Consider the following 18,381-nt stretch of genomic DNA (forward strand, 5'->3'; position numbering starts at 1 on the left):
CCGCTTTTACCGGGCTGAAAATGGTCTACTCTAGCCCGATTTTGGCAGCATAACCGCAGTAGAAAGCTTCATAGACAAATCCCCATGTAAAAGATGACTTCCCCGGCGCATATGTGTACTTTCCCAAACCGGGCTGAATTCTCTGTTTCTTGTCTCGAAAATGCACCCGATCACTTGTACAATGATCCAAACGCTTCCCCGAAGCTCTTGGGGGTATTAGTGATCAATTAGGGTCAAAACCCTAAACCTGCAGGCTGTATTTTACTGTATTGGGCTCCGTTTCCCGTGCCGGTCGCAACCTGTAGCAAGCCCTCGTACTCCTTCACGTATAGGGCTACTTGCCCTTTGAATCGGACGAGAATTCTCGCTTGAAATCTCTCCGAATTCACCAATACCTGCGGGGGATTAGCAATTAGCTAATTCAATATCTGATCAAAAGGCTCTTGCTCTTTCCTCGGCATACGCGCATGAACCCACACAACTGTGCTTACAGACGGAAAGCCCTTGAGCTGGGCATTATAATTCTGTATTCAAAGGGGGGAGAGGTGCGCGGGAGTGGAATCGGCGTGCTACATAAGACAAGGGAGAAGGCAAGCTTTTCATTAAAACTGTGAAACCTGCACCCACTACGCACCCACACATTGTAGAGCACTTAATGAAGAAGAGAGAGCCCCAAATCAACCTCTCTCTCAAAATTGGGTGGCTCCAGCTCAGTTGGCTTGCAGATGGCCTTTGGTGCCACCATGTGTCCAATTAGCCTCTTTTGGTTTAAATTCCTAGTACCCACCGATTTATAAAGTTAGCGAGGGGCCTAAATGACTTTGAACTGAGCCTAGACACCCTTTACTGCTCGGATTCCAGTGCCGATTGGCCCGAACATCTCATGGCGATGTGCCCTTCCCGACAGCGTGTGAAACTCTCGGTCGTCGGCCGTTTCACACTGGCCACGCAATGTCCGACCATTTGTGACTTCAGAAAGAGGGTCTTAAAAATTAAAGAAAAATCAAGGGAAAGAAACCAACAACTAAGGTTAGTGGTGCCACAGCCTCGTGACATACTCCCCTCTTGAAATCGCAAACGTCCTCGATTGCATGCCAAATATACATGCCATAGGAGATACGAGAATGTAAGATTTGTGGGCCGGCTCGTTGCTACTGCTCTCTCGCGCTCACCATTGCTCCAATCCCCCCAGCTCCAGCCTCCCCCTCGTGCTGTACTGACCCTGCAAGCCCTGCCTCCTCCCCCCCCCCGCCTCCCCGCGCTGCTCGCCACATCATGCGTTGCCCTGAGGTGCCCGCCCGCCCGCCCCTCATTCCCCCCTCGCGCTGCCCGCATCCTGCCCATCATTCCCCCACTCCCACCTCGTGCTTCCTTCGGTGTTGTTTCCCAGCGACACCGACTTGCCTTGTCGCTTTATTTCGTCCTCATCGATGCCCTCAACTCCCCTTCTCTTGCCTTTGCAGCAGCAGTCACAAATGAAGGATTTTGCTCCGCCACAAAGAAACTCCACTGAAGCCCCCTCGCCCGACCCTGCAGAACCCAACCATCCAAGTTGCTCTTTCGCCGACAGAGCAAGCGAGCTTAGAGGCAGAGGTGGCGCGCCTTTAGGCCACCTCTGTTATCTACAAGATTCTTGGTACCAGACCCAATAGAGGGGAGGTGTGTGATCTCCTCCAGGCTTGCCTTCTCGCAGATGTGGGCAAGACCCTTGATGTTAAGCTTCTCGGACGTAGCTACTACCAGATAGAGTTTGAGACTTCCAAGATGGCGTCCAAAGTCATTGTGATGAGCCCCTTGGCTATCTGAGCAATTCGAGCTTACTTTCGTCAGTGGCGCCACGGTTTCGACCCAGCTATTGATGTTCTTGTCGAGGAGGCAGACCTCCCCATCTCGGTCTGCTTCCCCGACTTGAGGAGAGACTATCTTCCGCTCCTGTCCTGAATTGGCTCAGAGATTGGGACTGTCCTAGAGACACCTTGCACGACAGTTGACATTCCGACAATACGTGTTTTGGTGTGGAACACCAACACCCTCCCGAAGGTCATTCTACTACCTCGGGTGAGTGGTGGTTGGCTCCGCCAAAGCGTGGAGTATTCGGGCCTCATGAATCAGAGTTTCATTTGTCGACAGATGGGCCATCTTGCGAAGGCCTGCCCACGGAGGAGGCCCTGCCCTTCACCTCAAGCTCAGTCCTAGCCTACTAGGGCTGGCTAGCAGCAGCAGACAGATTCACAGGGTACTCAGGCAGCCTCACCCTCCGAGCTCGGGGCTCAGGCAGAGGAGGGTTGGTAGCAGGTTCGTGGTCGGCGTCGACAGGGGCCACCACGTCAGCCTGGCCCCCCGGGTGGTTGCCAGGCTCCAGGCCAGTAGCAGTAGGTTCCACAGGGAACTGTTTCGACCCTCTTCACCAGGACGAGGTCCCCGCTCCACCCTCCACCTCAGCCTCTCCTTCGCGACAGCCCCTCCTTCCCGCTCGAGTTCTCCTCCGCCTCTCCCCCCGCCTCCTTCCTCTCCTTTCGCAGCTCCCCACTCCTCCATCCCCCACTACCTCCCCCCCTCCCCCCCCCCCCCCCCCCCCCCCACTTCCACATCTCCTCCCGCTCCTACACCGCAACCCAAGGTGGAATCCGTATGTACGTACCTAACGATTCCGTATGGTACAGTACGACAATAATTTTTTTTTTTTTGGATGTTTTCTCTACGGACCAAGCGCGCTAGGGGCGCTTCTAGATTGGGATAATAGGGTGAAGGGGAGAGAGCCTTAGGCTTTTGTAATCGACCAGGATTACAAAAGACTCTGTCGTGTTACAGAGAAGTGCACAAATACTTGCAGAGAAGTGCGCAGAGACCTGCAGAGCCGAGCTACGCGCGTGAAAAGGTAATGCTTCTGCCACCATGGACTCCGTACTCTTCTCGCACTCCGTACTCCTCGTGTGTGCACTCTTTTGCATTTGCAATGTGCAGAATTCATTATGCCGGGTAAAACCAACCCCAATTGGTCGCTCCACACCAATGTGTTGAGCATCATCACGACCATTTCTAAGCAAGGTTCCGGCACACGCTTATGGCAATGCAAGTATTGTGGGGACCAGTACACCAGCACTATTACGCGAGTCAAAAAGCACTTGACGGGCATTGGGTGCTCTGATCCGATTGATGCATGTGAGAAAATACCACCACCTTTGAGGGAGCAGCTTATTGAAGAGTATTTTCCTGTTGGTGCTCCTGGTTTGAGAGAGCACGTGTTGGCGGTGAAGATGAGGATTCCTTGCCACGTGAAAAAGGTACATCTGAAACACCAACGCAGACCACTTTGCCTAGTCGCATTTCTTCTCAGGCTTGGATCAAAGAGCGTCAGAGGGTGGCAGAGATGGAGATATGTCGCACTCTTATTGAGTGCAACATATCTATCAATGTTTTGCGCACAGATCAGTGGAAAAGAATGGTAAAAGCCATTGCATAGGTTGGGCCTACTGAGACACGGACAGGTCTTGATTACACCAAGGTGCGCACCACTATGTTAGATGAACAGAAGGCCTTAATTGAGAAGGCACCTACGCGTGTGAAAGCTGGATGGAAGGAGTTTGGATGCACCATTATCTCATATGGTTGGGCAGACATACGCAGACGACACATAATCAATATCCTAGTGTCTTCTGCTTTGGGCACCTATTTCTTGCGTGCTGTGGATGCAGGGAAAGCAGGGGAAAAGATCACGACTGAGTTTATATTTGGTAACATCAAAACAACCATAGAGGAGGTTGGCAAGGAGAATGTTGTGCAGGTGGTGACAGACAATGCAGCTGTTAGGTGCAGCGGAATGATTGTTTGCGCTTTGCTCAAGATGAGTGCTCCAAACTGTGCTCAAGGTTTCTTTTGTTCTTATGGAAGGGAGAGCCTTCCGTTCTTAATGAGAGAATGCTATGATCACAAACAAAGTGAATGGACACTGTGCGTGCAAGTGTATGAGACTGAGAGATAGAGAGAGAAGAGAGATACGACACCAGAGACGTTGTAAAACCCTCCTCCGAAGGCCCCACTCTCGTTGGCGAGAGTGGTCTACTATTGATTGCACAAACTGGTACAAACTGAATGCATGTGACTGATTTCAGCATCTGCGTTTTCAGCGCGTCGTCATCGCATCGTCGTTATCGGCATCATCATCGACATAGAGTCAGAATTCAACAGATACAAGATTTGCAGATTTCAGCCCATAGCGTTTTTGGACGGCAGATAAAAGATTGCAGATTTCAGCCCTAAGGTCGGTCTCGTCGTCCCCGTCGTCATCGCCGACATAGCCTAGACTTGCATCGGCGTTTTCCGGGCTGAAACTGTAAACCTTGCGGAAATTGACCGTGCGGTGAGGATCTACTACGGGAAGGTGAGATCTGCGAGGTTTGGGACTTGATCTGCGGTGTCTACTTGCTGAAAACTGGAAACGCTAATGTTCCTTGCTGTTCCGTCGCGGTAAAGCTGCAAAATGCTAAGGCTGATCTGCAAACCAAAAATGCTAGGGCTGAAATTCTGCTACTGTCGCTAGTTGCTCTGCAAAATGCAAAACGCTAGGCTACTCTGAGGTTCTGCTGTCGCCGGAATCTGCAAAAGCAAATCGATGGCTGATCTGGTGATGAAAAACGCTAGGTGATGGCTGTGCTCCAAAAACGTTAGGTCTCTTGGGGGGGTTCTTCTGAGAAGGTGCATGTTGAGCGTGGAGCTCTTGCTGCCTCTTCTGCCAATTAGTGCTAGTCTAGGTTTGCTTATATACAAACTTACTCAATTTGCCCTATCTACTTTCCAACAAAAGTCACTTAAAAATAAGTGAAAAATGCAAAAATAGAGAAAATAGGCTAAATGCACTGGAGAATTGCCCTGAAGGATTCTGATGGGAATGCTTATGATCATGCTGTGTGCAACTAGAGGATATGCATCTACACTAAAAGACTGGGCATGCACGGTCTACGAATAGACTCACAAAAGTGCCATATCACTTCTAAATATAGATTGACTGGACTGACTGAGCCCTGATCATGCTGTAGCTTGTCCACGGACACATAGGGTTGGATGTGTCACGTGACATCCTCTCCTTTTCAAAGTGAGGTACTGGTACCGAACTGTATGGCGTCGAGGGAGATCGCCAAGAGCATCCGGAATCTTGGAAGGGATTCTTCGCTGGCCCACTTTGATGTGTAGGTCATGCGGTACTTGAACTTCATAAAGGTCTGCAACGCTTGCTTCTTTCGGCCGCGCCGAAAGCGACAGTCTTTTGAGGCTCCTTCGACGCTTCAACTTTCTCGAGAGTCATGCTTCTTTCTTCTTCAAGAATCTCCATGGCTGAAAATTCCTGAAACCATTTCCAACACAAAACCATGAATATACCTATTCTATGTAAAGTGAATGGAAAAAATCTTGTCGTCCTAATAGACTGTGCATGCAATGTAGATGAACAAATAGACGGAGTGCCAAACCGTTCACCACACACACGTAAACAAGGAGATCGAATCTTTCTCTTACGATCTAGAGCAATCAACTGTGGCAATTAACAACGGAAATGCCCATGCTTGGTGCTCATACTTTCATGTGCTCGTTCTACGAATGTGTCATGCCAAGGAAGAGATATGGAATGTGACTTCCTTGAATGCATACTTTTCAACTTTTTATGAAAAATCCGCAGACACTCGTGCTCATTCATGAGTGAAACGTGCTCAACGTACAATATGTCATGCCTAGGAAAAGGGATCACATAAAGACCTAAAATATAGGAAACGATCACGAATGAAACACTCGAACAATGCGTGCGTATCAATCATGCGAACACATAATACTTCCTGTAAGGGTTCTTTTGATCTAGGCTCGAGAGCCAAGATCTATCCTTCGTGATTGATCGAATCTGCAACGAGGTTAGCTTCGCTAGAAAAAGCATCAACTAACACATCATCCTTGTGAACAAGCACGTCTTCTTCATGCAAATCATCATGCTTGTGAGAAATCAGATCTTGATCATGCAAATCATCATGCTTGTCATTGTCATCCAAATCATCATGGTTATCATTGTCATTCAAATCATCATCATGCAAATCATGTGTGTCTTGATGTGGAGAAGAAGAGACTCAGAGAGTCTCCTTTTCCAGAATCTGTTGCATCTGTGCCTGAACTTGAGAAAAGAGTCGCAACATCTCTTGCATTCTTGCTTTGTTCTTGCGATCAAATCTTGCTCGACTTTCTTTTTCTTCCAAGTCGTACTGACGCTCTATGGCTGCCATTTCTTCTTTGTAGTCACGATCTATGGCTGCCATTTCTTCTTCGTAGGTCTTTCTTTCTGCTTCTCTTTCTTTGCGTTCTAACTTTCTTTCAAAAAACAACTGGTCCAACTCCTGCATAGGAGTTAGCGCAATCCTTGACGTAGATGGGGAAGGTCAGAAAAACCTCCTGGTGGGGAAAATTCTTCTTCGCCTCTCTCATGCTCATCACCTCTGAGCGAAGTATCCATTCCGCTTCGAGTGATGACCATCCACTGAAGTCTTGGGTTCTTGTGGTCTTGGGTTCTTAAGTTCACGAGGAACTTGGGTTCTTCAGGTTTTCTTTCGCTTGCAATCTGTGTTCGAGAAGGATCTTCTCTTCCCCCAAGTTCTACTCCTTTCCGCGGGCGCACCCCATGGTGGCCTTGCGCTCACACCAAGGTTGCTTTTTCCCACCTTAGTTGATTGGCCGGCCGCTAAGTGCACGGTCCGCTCTCAATGAGTGAAAAGAGACACAAGGGGAGGCTGGACAAGCCCTTCTTTCTTGGGATTCTTGTCACTCTTCAAAAACACGATTAGGAATCGACACACCCAAGCGAACTTGGGTTCGTGCGACCGCAACAAGCAAAAAAAAAATCTTGTGATTCTTGTGGTTCTTTCCTTGAGTGATACAGAACACTGCCAAAGCTCTGATACCAATGTTAGGTGCAATAGAATGATTGTTTGCGCTTTGCTCAAGATGAGTGCTCCGAACTGTGCTTAAGGTTCGTTTTGAGGGGAGCCTTCCGTTCTTAATGAGAGAATACTATGATCACAAACAAAGTGAATGGACACTGTGCGTGCAAGTGTATGAGACTGAGAGATAGAGAGAGAAGAGAGATACGACACCAGAGACGTTGTAAAACCCTCCTCCGAAGGCCCCACTCTCGTCGGCGAGAGTGGTCTACTATTGATTGCACAAACTGGTACAAACTGAATGCATGTGACTGATGCAAGTCTAGGCTATGTCGGCGATGACGACGGGGACGACGAGACCGACCTAAAGTCTGAATTCTGCAATCTTTTATCTGCCGTCCAAAAACGCTATGGGCTGAAATCTGCAAATCTTGTATCTGCTGAATTCTGACTGTATGTCGATGATGATGTCGATGACGACGATGCGCTGAAAACGCAGATGCTGAAATCTGCGTTTTCCGGGCAGAAACTGTAAACCTTGCGGAAACTGACCGTGCGACGAGGATCTGCTACGGGAAGGTGAGATCTGCGAGGTTCGGGACTTGATCTGCGGTGTCTTATTGCTGAAAACTGGAAACGCTAATGTTCCTTGTTGTTCCGTTGCGGTAAAGCTGCAAAACGCCGGGTCTTGATCTGCAAACCAAAAATGCTAGGGCTGAAATTTTGCTGCTATCGCCAGTTGCTCTGCAAAATGCAAAATGCTAGGTTACTCTGAGGTTCTGCTGTCTGTCGCCGGAATCTGCAAAAGCAAATCGTTGGCTGATCTGGTGATGAAAAACGCTAGGTGATGGCTCTGCTCCAAAAACGCTAGGTCTCTTGGGGGGGTTCTGCTAAGAAGGTGCATGTTGAGCGTGGAGCTCCTTCTGCCTCTTCTGCCAATTAGTTCTAGTCTAGGTTTGCTTATATACAAACTTACTCAATTTGCCCTACCCACTGTCCAACAAAAGTCACTTAAAAATAATAAGTGAAAAATGTCAAAAATAGAAAAAATAGGCTAAATGCATTGGAAAATTCCTGTGAAGGATTTTGATGGGCATGCTTATGATCATGCTGTGTGCAACCAGAGGATATGCATGTACACTAAGTGGCTGGGCATGCACGGTCTACGAATAGACTCACAAAAGTGCCAGATCACTTCTAAATCTAGATTGACTGGAATGACTGAACCTTGATCATGCTGTAGCTTGTCCACGGACACATAGGGTTGGATGTGTCACGTGACAGCAGCTATTTGCAAGGCAATGGGATTTATGGTCGAGCAACAGTTTCCTGGCATAGTGTGGACTCCATGTGCTGCACATTGGTTGGATTTGCTCATGGAGGATATGGGCAAACTTTCATGGGTGCAGCCCATAGTTGCAGATGTGGTCAAGGTCACCACATTCTTTTGCAAGAAACATCAGGCTCTTGCTATCTTCCGCAGCCATAGCACTTTGGATATGGTGCGACCTTCAAAAACCAGGTTTGCCTACATTTACTTGGTTTTACAGAGGCTCTACAAACTTAGAGATCCACTTCTCCAGACAGTGGTGGATCCAAAATGGCGAGACATGTCAAGATTGCAGGATGAATCTAGAAAATACTTGCAGAGGCGGATCCTTGATGAGAGCTTTTGGCAGGAAGTGCACGCTCTTTCAGTGGCACTCAAGGCAGTCTACGTCCTCCTTCGATTGACGGATATGGAGGGATCGACCTTGGGACTAGTCTATCATCTGTTTATGCAGATGAAAGACCACGTTTCCAAATGCTCTCTGTTGAATATTGATCGGTAAGGGGTTCCTCATGTTCTAATGGTTATCTGTTTTAATCATCAAGTCTAAGTTTTAACTTGTATTGACAAGTTGTTTTGATATTTCAGCCGATCAGATTTATTGGGATTGTCACAAAGTGATGACGTGGCGGACAACAGAAACCCTAATTTCTGCCAGAAATCCTAAAATTCCTCAAACCCTAATTTTTGCCAGAAACCCTAAAATTCCGGAAATCGCGGAGGCGGAATATATATATATATATATATATATATATATATATATATATATATAGTGGAAATTTTGAGCAACGCAAATCTTAGCTTTTCGCTTTGATTTGGGAGAAAGAAAGAGAAAAAGAGAACTTGCTTTTTACTGACTCTCATTGAGAGAGAGAGAATCTGCTTTTGCTTTCAAGCTTTTGGGGCTCTGCTTTTGGGCATCCCTTGTAATCTTTAAATTAGTGGTGAGGGCCTCACTTCTCAGAGCATCTGGACGCAGAGTCTGAGAGTGAAACCCCAACCGCTCTCTTGTACTTTGATGATTGATTAATATAAAAAGAAATACTGAAAGGGGCGCCAGTCTTTGGGGCCAATATCTCTAGGCACGGAACTCCGCCGGGCCAGTGCAAATCTATTGTGATCTGTGAATTGTTTTGAAGTGGTTATTTGGTGCTGTCGCAATTGATTCTTGACTTGGAGTGTCCAAGTCGGTTACAGTGGTATCAGAGCACGGCCGATTTCTCTTCTACGGGAAATCCGATCCCCGATTTTTTTTTTTCCGTGGCACCTATGGCTTCAGGCAATGATCAATCGACTCCCTCTGCATCTGGAGATGCGGGCAAGGATCACGACGAAGATTCCGGCACGGAGTATGGCCCGCCTAGGCCTACTCCAGCGGAGCAGTGAGAGATGGAGCGTCGAAAATTGATCGATGATGCAACAAAGATATGCTCAATTTTGCCAAGGACCCGAAGATGGCAAAATATATGAACTGGACCTCTTAGGAAGAGGTACAGATGGAGTGGCAGAGAACCACAACACCACTCCCGAAACCCGCTCTCAAGAAACCTTTTGCCTCCAAGAAATATACGGAGAAGGAACTGGAGAACGTGGTTGATGCACGGATTGCTTAGCTTTTCGATGTGCAAAAGAAAGGCAAAAAGCACTGCAAAAAGCAGAAGAAAGGTACTGACTTCCCGGGATATTTGGGTCGTCAGTTGACATTCGATAAAGCAAAGAAACTGAAGAAGCGCGTCAAGTTTGAAGGCCTACCCAGTTCTTCTAGCTCTTCAGACTCGAGCGAAGAAGACAGGAAAAGCAAAAAGCGAAGCAAGAAACAACGCTTCGGAAAGGGCAAGAAAAAGGCAAGGAAATCTAAGTCTCGCCCAGTGAGTGACACTTCTACAGAGGACTCGTCTACGGACAGTTCAGACTCTGACAACGGAAACTTTTATGCGAACAAGAGGAATTTTTACAAAGCCAACCAATATGACTTTCTCGAAGATAAAAGCAAGAAAGTCCGAGAGTTTAAGGAAGGTGGCCAAGCACTTAAGTTTGATACTTTTTCGGGATACTCCGATGCTTCGAAGGCTTTGTCTTTTGTACAGCAGTTTGACATCGCTTTCGTGGGAGGACGCTATTCAGAGCACTCCAAGATTCGGAGAGCTGCCTCTTATTTTAAGGGGAATGCTCGCAGTTGGTGGTCCACGCTTCTATTAAGCAAGACTGTGCCAGTTACATGGCTGAAATTCAAGAGGCTTTTTATTTCTTCTTGGTTGACTCAAGAGTTTGAGCGAGATATACGAGCTGCTTGGAACCATCTCCGGATAACCAAGAGCGATACAGTGAATTCTTACTGTGAAAGATTTTGGAACTCTTTTCTACCTGCCTCTTCATTCAAGAAGATCTCGTTCAGAGAACAGATTGAGCGGTTTACATTGGGTCTACCTACAGAGATCCGAGACCACTGCTTGGAACAGAAGTCAGCTTCTATTCAGGAGTTGATGAGTCATGCGAAGCGGGGCTTTGCAATTCACTCTGGCAATCTGACCTACCCCACAGATGAGGTCACGACACAACGAACCGGACAGACTTCTGGGAATGAAAGTAGAAAAAGAAAGAGCAACCCAGAGAAAAAGGATGCACGACCCAGACTTACTCCTCAGGAGTGGACTCGCTACATCAGGGAGGGGAAGTGCTTTGGATGCGGGGAAACTGGACATATCTCCGCGAAGTGCCCTAAAAAGACATAGAAAGAACAGAATGACAAGGACGACGAAAGGCCTGAGAGTTCGAGAGCAGCTGAGGACCGTGTACGAAAAGGCAAGATGAAAACAGGACTGGTTCCAGATTGTGTGGGTACTGATCCCGACACCATGGATGAGAGTACAGAACTTTGCCGAGCTTGGGGCAAAGTGAAAGATCAAGAGACCCTGATTTTCTTTGATGGAGGAGCCAAGGCCAACTTCATTTCACCGGAATTGGCGGCGCGGCTCGAGGTTACTCCCGATCGGATGGGACCACTTGCAGAGGCAGTTCTAGCGGCACCCGGCAGGGACGTAGCCATTACACCTGTCATTCGCAAACTTCGGTTGCATTGTCAGGGGTATTTGGGGCATGAGGACTTCTTCATAATGCCTTTGGAGGGTTGTGATGTTCTCTTAGGGATTCCCTGGTACCACAAGAACAACGCCGTAGTTGATTATCGGGCGAGAAAAGCGACTTTGACTACAGAAAAGGGCAGAACAATTGTACTTGATATTAAACTGAAGGGCGAGTCTGTCCCTATTGTATCCGCTTCGGCCATTTCAAAATTAATGAAATCCAGTCTGTTTGTTTACTCAATCTTTATGAAAGAGTTGAGTGATGATGATAGGACAAATATGTCTAAACTTGATAAAGAATGCTAAGATTTTCTACACTCTCACGCCGATTGCTTCTCAGAAGGCCTGCCAGGAGAGTTACCACCTGCTCGTCCTGAAGATCATACCATTGATCTGATACCTGGTAGTACACCACCGAACCGGCCACGCTACCGTGTGAGCCGAGCACAGAATGAAGAGATTATGAACCCAGTGAAAGACCTCTTGGAAAAGGGTCTTGTCCAGCCTAGTACTTCACCGTATTGCTCTCCAGTGTTGTTGATTTTGAAGAAAGACGGATCTTGGAGAATGTGCATCGATTATAGAGCTCTCAACAAAATCACCATCAAGAACAGATTTCCGATTCCTAGGATCGATGATATACTCGACAGGTTACAGGGATCCTCGTGCTTTAGCAGGATTGACTTGAAGAGTGGATATCATCAGATCAGAATAGCGCCGGGAGACGTCTAGAAGACAGCTTTTCGGACGACTTTTGGGTTATTTGAGTTTTTGGTGATGCCTTTTGGCTTAACCAATGCTCCTGCGACATTTAACCGGATGATGGATAGGATTTTTCGAGAGTACAGGCTATTTGTTGGCACTTTCTTTGACGACATCATTGTTTTCTCCAAGAATGAGGCAGAACACAGAGATCATCTGCTTCAGGTCTTTCAGGCATTACGAGATCACAAGTTAGTGATTAATGCAAAGAAAAGTGAATTTTTCCTACCAGAGATGCACTTTTTGGGACACATTGTGTCAGCAGTAGGAGTGCAAATGGGTCCGGCCAAGATAGAGACTATCCGTAATTGGCCCGACTTGAAGAATGTCCATGAAGTTAGAAGCTTCTTGGGATTGTGTTCGTACTACAGGCGGTTCATACGAAAGTTTGCAGAGGTTGCTTCCCCTTTGCATATCTTGACACAGAAAGGAGTACCTTTTTCGTGGGGACCCACAGAGGTGACTGCCTTTCAGACGTTGAAAGAGAAATTGACTACGGGACCTATTTTGACTTTGTCGGACTTACAGAAGTCATTCGAAGTATATTGTGATGCTTGTGGTCGTAGTTTGGGTGCGGTCTTGATGCAAGAAGGCCATGTCATAGCTTACGAGAGCCGTTTGTTCTCTAGGCCGGAGATGACAGCACAGATTTATGAGAAAGATCTTTTGGCGGTTATCCATGCTCTTACTCAGTGGCGGCATTACCTACTCGGAGCGGATTTCACTGTCTTTACAGACCATCAGAGTTTGCGCTACTTCTTGTCACAGAAGCAGCTTTCGGAAAAGCAGATGCGGTGGGCGAACATCTTGTCACAGTTCCACTTCCAGATTGTCCATGTGCAAGGACAGAAGAATGTGGTGGCAGATGTTTTGTCTCGGAAACCGTTGGTTCTGGCTATTTCCGCGATACATCATAGGAGCTTCGAGGATATGGTCGATCAGTATGCCACAGATACAGATTTTGCAGATATTTTCACACGGATACGGGATGAGAAGACAGTAGCTGGATACTCCCTTTGGGAAGGCTACTTGATGAAAAAGACTATGTTGTGCGTTACACTGCCGTTGAGGGAAAAGGTTATGACTGAATGCCACTGTCCACTTTTTACGGGTCACTGCGGCATTGCTACCACCATGAAAGGGAAAAGGTTATGACTGAATGCCACTGTCCACTTTTTATGGGTCACTGCGGCATTGCTACCACCATGAAAGGGGTAGAGAGATATTTCTTTTGGCGGAGACTCAAGAAGGATGTGGAAGAGTTTGTGCGCAGTTGCTTGGTATACCAAAAGGTCAAGTTTGACAGGCATAAGGCACAAGGATTGTTACAGCCTTTACCCATACCCACCCGCCCCTTGGAAAATATTGAAATGGATTTCATTTTTTTGATCTCCCGAGAACACAGAATGATCACGATGATTTTCCGATTACATGGCACGTCTGAGACGATTCTCTCCGACAGAGACCCCAGATTTATGAGGTTGTTTTGGAAGGCAATTTGGGAGAACATTGGCACGCGGTTGCAGTTCTCGTCATCGTTCCACTTGCAGACTGACGGGCAATTTGAGATTGCCAATTCAGTGATTTTAGATTTATTGAAGTCTTGTATCTCGGATCAGAAGACTCAATGGGAAAAGAACTTACCTTTGGTGGAATTTGCCTACAATAACATGATACACTCTTCGACGGGGAAGACGCCATGTGAAATTGTTGAAAGTGTTGCGAAGGTTCCATTGTTCCTGAGCACGAAAGATTAGATATTTGAAGCGGATGAATATTCGCGAGATTTGGATACGGCTTTTGCCAAGGTTCGCGAGACTTTGCAGAAGTCTCAAGAACGACAGAAAAAGGCAGCGGATTGCCATCGTCGCGACTTGAAACTGAAGGAGGATGATTGGGTGCTCTTACTTTTGTGAAGGCACGCCTACGAAAGAAAAAGGGAAAGGAGAGGCTTTTTCCAAAGCTTAGTATGTGATAGTACGGACCTTTCCAGATGACTGAAAAGATAAATGATGTCTCCTTCCGATTGAACCTGCTAGATACTTGGAGGATTCATAATGCATTGCATGTGAGTCTCTTGAACCCTGTTAAGGGTGATGTGCCTGATGATGGGGAGCTTGATGAGCAACCCGAAGTGAAAGAAAACGAGGAGATCCTTGTTCCTGAACAGATTTTGGCACATAATGATACGAAGAAAGGTAAAGTCCGAAGGTGGTTCTTGATTTAGTTCAAGAACTCTCCTGCATTTGATGCGAAGTGGATGGAGGAGGAGGACCTAGCAGATACTCCTCGGATTGTGAAACTTTACCTCGATGTTTTGGTTTAGCATAGTCTACTCCAAACGGAACCCAGAAACTCAGCTTGGCCGAAGATCTGGTGCAGTGGGATGCACAAGAGGAGAGTTACTCCGCTCCTTTGTCAACAGATGCCTCGATTTGATACTAAAGTCACTGATGTCTCTTTGAGCTTCAGGGATACTGAGAGCTGACAGTATTCTGCTGGATGACTTTATGAAATGGAATTCCTGATTATGATACTGATTTGTTCTTGACTTTTTGTGAGTGCAGGAACTGATAGACGAAATGAGTGCAGCATTTTGGTGTGATTGATCTCGAATAGACATGGTTGCAATAGGGGTTAGTCAATCGGACATCGATGAGGTCCCGATTGGACCTAGATGTGATTGCTAGCTCCATTGCCGATAAATCATGGTCTAAGATCCGACTGAATGTTGAATGTCATGTGATGTCCTGTGATGTCGTGTGATGTGACTGTCGATTTCGTACATGTGCTAGATGTGTGTTCCTAGTACGTAGGTACTAACAGACAGTGTCTGCTATGACGGTTTATGGCTTTTGTCGGTTTTGCAGGCGTAATCGCGGTCGATTACAATGCTTTCAAGAGGGGGGTATGTCACAAAGTGATGACGTGGCGGACATCAGAAACCCTAAAATTCCTGCAAACGCTAATTCCTGCCAGAAACCCTAAAATTCCGGATATAGCGGAGGCGGAATTTTTTTTTTCTTTTCTGGGAAATTTTGAGCGACTCAAATCTCAGCTTTTCGCTTTGATTTGGGAGAAAGAAAGAGAAAAAGAGAACTTGCTTTTTACTGACTCTCATTGAGAGAGAGAGAGAATCTGCTTTTGCTTTGAAGCTTTTGGGGCTCTGCTTATGGGCATCCCTTGTAATCTTTAAATTAGTGGTGAGGGCCTCACTTCTCAGAGCATCTGGACGCAGAGTCTGAGAGTGAAACCCTAACCGCTCTCTTGTACTTTGATGATTGATTAATATAAAAAGAAATACCGAAAGGGGCGCCAGTCTTTGGGGCCAATATCTCTAGGCACGGAACTCCGTCGGGCCAGTGCAAATCTATTGTGATCTGTGAATTGTTTTGAAGTGGTTATTTGGTGCTGTCGGGATTGATTCTTGACTTGGAGTGTCCAAGTCTGTTACAGGGATGTGTTGAGAGCCGCTGGACTTTCATGAGCCGTCCCATACATGCGATGGATGCCATTTTTCATCCTCTCTACAGGTCAACACAAAACAAGCAGAGTATGTTGGGCTAATGTTTTCAGAGGATGATCAGCTTGGGATAGAAAGGGAATTCACCAACTACATGAATGGCATTGGTGCTTCTTTCACGAGAGAAATTTCTTTGAGGAAGGAAGCCAGAAAGTATCCTTTGACGTGGTGGCACTCGTATGGGAGAGTTGGTCTTCCCAATCTCTCACGCCTTTCTCTTCGTATCCTTTCTCAGGTTAGCATCCTGCCATCCATGATTCCATTGTATATACTACTTTTAACTTCTTCATCTTTATATTACTTTTCACTCTCCTAATTTTGTGTGCATTGACGATTGTGCTCTTGCTTTAGCACTGACCAGGATTGCTCGGCTGGAGCATGTGAGCGCAATTAGAGTGCTTACTCTCTCATACACACGAAGATTCGAAATCGCCTTAGCACTTCTCAATTGGAGAAGTTGGTGTATTGCAGAGCTAACATGAGGCTCGTGCGGAGTTACCATTCTTTAGGGCAACCCAAACAGGTAAATTATCTCAATGTTGGCCACTTTAAACTCAACCTGCAAGCATATGCCATAATAAGTCATTTAAACTTTATTTTACTCTTTATCAGGTGGATGCGACAGAGCTGAAAATGGTAGGTGATCCTAGACCAGAGGCGGTGGAACGACAGATCAGAGACGAGCAGGAGCAAATTCTTAGAGAGCTGCATAGAGAGCTTGAGAGCGTGGATCGTCGTGTGACTAGATCACGTGCACGAGCTTCCTCTATGCACGGTGGGAAGAGATCCAGAAACTGTGAGACGAGAGAGTATTCGCAGGGGAAGCTTCCTATTCGCTCCAATTGCAGGCGAGCGAATGAAGGTGTCCGGCTCATCAATGCAGAGATTGCTGATATGCCCGAGGAGGCTTGCGGTGCAGAGGTGCTTGTACCAGAGTTGACATATGCTGAGCCTGACCCTGAGTTTGATGAGGAGGGCGATGTCCTTGATGATGGGGGCTTGCTCTCTACCGACGATTCATCTTCCGTATCTGACACAGACTTTTGAGGCTGCACGTCTTAGTGCACACTGCATGCTTTGAAGAACAGGCTGTAGCAGGCTTTTATTGTTATTATGACATTGTAGTATTTCACAGTACTTTGTTTTGGATTTTGATTCAGTTTGTATGGTATATGCCGACTTTTGGCTGATGCCATGGACATGGTGTTTGTAGTTGTTATTTGGTTTTATGATTTATGGTGATTGGTTTTCTCATTGAGTATTGAGTCTTGAGTCATTAAGTTTTATGATCAATATGGCATTGCATTGTTAATTTGTTAATGAGGTTGAATTTTGAAAGGTCTGTGAACTTAAATTTAGTGTAATTTTCTTTTTTTACAAATGGTACGTACCTAAAGGTTGGTTCAGTATGGAAGTATGTTCCGTACGTACCTAAACCGTACCGTACGCTACGTACCTTTCCACCTTGCCGTAACCGACCCATGGGGTAGGATCTTCCTCGACTGCTAGGAGATGTCTTGGCAGCGCTTTTGCCACGAGTCGCCTGGCGAGAGAGGGACAACCTAACCCTCCTTTTGGTGCAGCCATCTCCGTTTGCAGCTGCTCCTCGTGGACTTTTTTTTTTTTTTTGAGAAAAAGATCCTTCTATTAGTTAATGAAAGCTGCCCATAGGGGTACATCCACCTCTGCAAGAGAGGGCTACAACAAACATGATGGGGAGACTCTCCCAATGAAAAAACAGCATATATACAATGGGGCTAAATCAAGAGATGGGAGGAGGGAAAAGCCACACAGGTGGACAATAGTGCCATCTGTGCACCCCCTGGACCATGGAGTAAAACGGCCCAGGGCGCCAGAGACGAAGGAAAGCCTCGCGGCGCTCCCGCATGCGGTCGGAGCTGCCCTGTAGTCCCTCAAGCTGTCCTCTGAGAGTGTGGATCAGCTCTAGCCAAAAGTCACGAACAGTCTCCGCTGGTGGTACAGGGCGAGCCTCAAAGATGCGGAAACAACGGGCCCGCCAGATGAACCAGAGAGCTAGGCCGCTAATGAGCTCCCAACACTCCGCTCTCTCACTGCTCCACTCCTGTGGAGTAAGGTCTGTAGCAGGCTGGAGTGTAGGTCGACCCCCCTGTATCACTATCATCCTGCTGGTGGAAGATAGCTCAAACTGAAGTGCCGGGCCCGTGAGGGTGGACCAAGCCGCCGCCCCCCAAGTGTACTGTCGAGCCGTGGAGAGAGCAGGCATCAGCTGAAGAACTCGTAGCCACACCTGCTGGGCCGAGGGGCAGTCCCAAAGACAGTGTCGCTGACTCTCCACCAACTAGTCACAGGCTGTACATGCGGCCGAGAGACCACTATGTACAAGCCAGCTCCCTACTTCTGTGGCTCTGTGTGCAACCAACCACTGGAACAAGGTGACGCGCCTCGGCTGTCTGGAGTCCCACAGCCTCTGCCAAAAAGCTGCCAAGAACTCAACTGTGAGACCCTCCTCCTGCCAATGACGTGCTGCAGCGGGGCGGGCCTCTCTCTGTGCTGCAAGTATATGACGTCCAAGCCGAACAGTGTACTGAAAGAAAGGGACTCCTGGGCGGTCTGTAGAAGAGAATGGGTCCCTCCATAGCCACTCACCAGGATCCCACTGTACTCGTGCCAGTGGACAGCACTCCCAAGCCCATAGCCTCCAGTGTCCTGTCTCAAGAGCTGCTGGGTCAGGGTCTATGACGCAAGTCCTCCCACAGATGCCCACAACTCGGATCCTCTGGAAACAACACT

General features: G+C 47.2%; 1 protein-coding gene across 2 annotated transcripts in view; it reads left to right on the forward strand.

Annotated features, from left to right (window-relative positions):
* Nucleotides 1-16,822, forward strand: part of LOC147435223 (Ribosomal protein L35) — a 74,247-nt gene extending 57,425 nt beyond the window's left edge. The window contains exon 4 of one of the 2 annotated variants that reach the window (XM_086488317.1): nucleotides 16,222-16,822. In XM_086488317.1, the coding sequence (XP_086344443.1) occupies nucleotides 16,222-16,656 (435 nt within the window). In that variant the 3' untranslated portion in view covers nucleotides 16,657-16,822. The remainder of the gene's footprint in view (nucleotides 1-16,221) is intronic. The other variant, XM_086488318.1, reaches the window with a different exon arrangement.
* The last annotated feature ends 1,559 nt before the right edge of the window (nucleotides 16,823-18,381 follow it).

The sequence above is a fragment of the Adiantum capillus-veneris genome, chromosome 18 (genome assembly GCF_014529385.1).
Source record: "Adiantum capillus-veneris isolate H3 chromosome 18, ASM1452938v2, whole genome shotgun sequence".
In the NCBI taxonomy this organism is placed as follows: Eukaryota; Viridiplantae; Streptophyta; class Polypodiopsida; order Polypodiales; family Pteridaceae; genus Adiantum; species Adiantum capillus-veneris.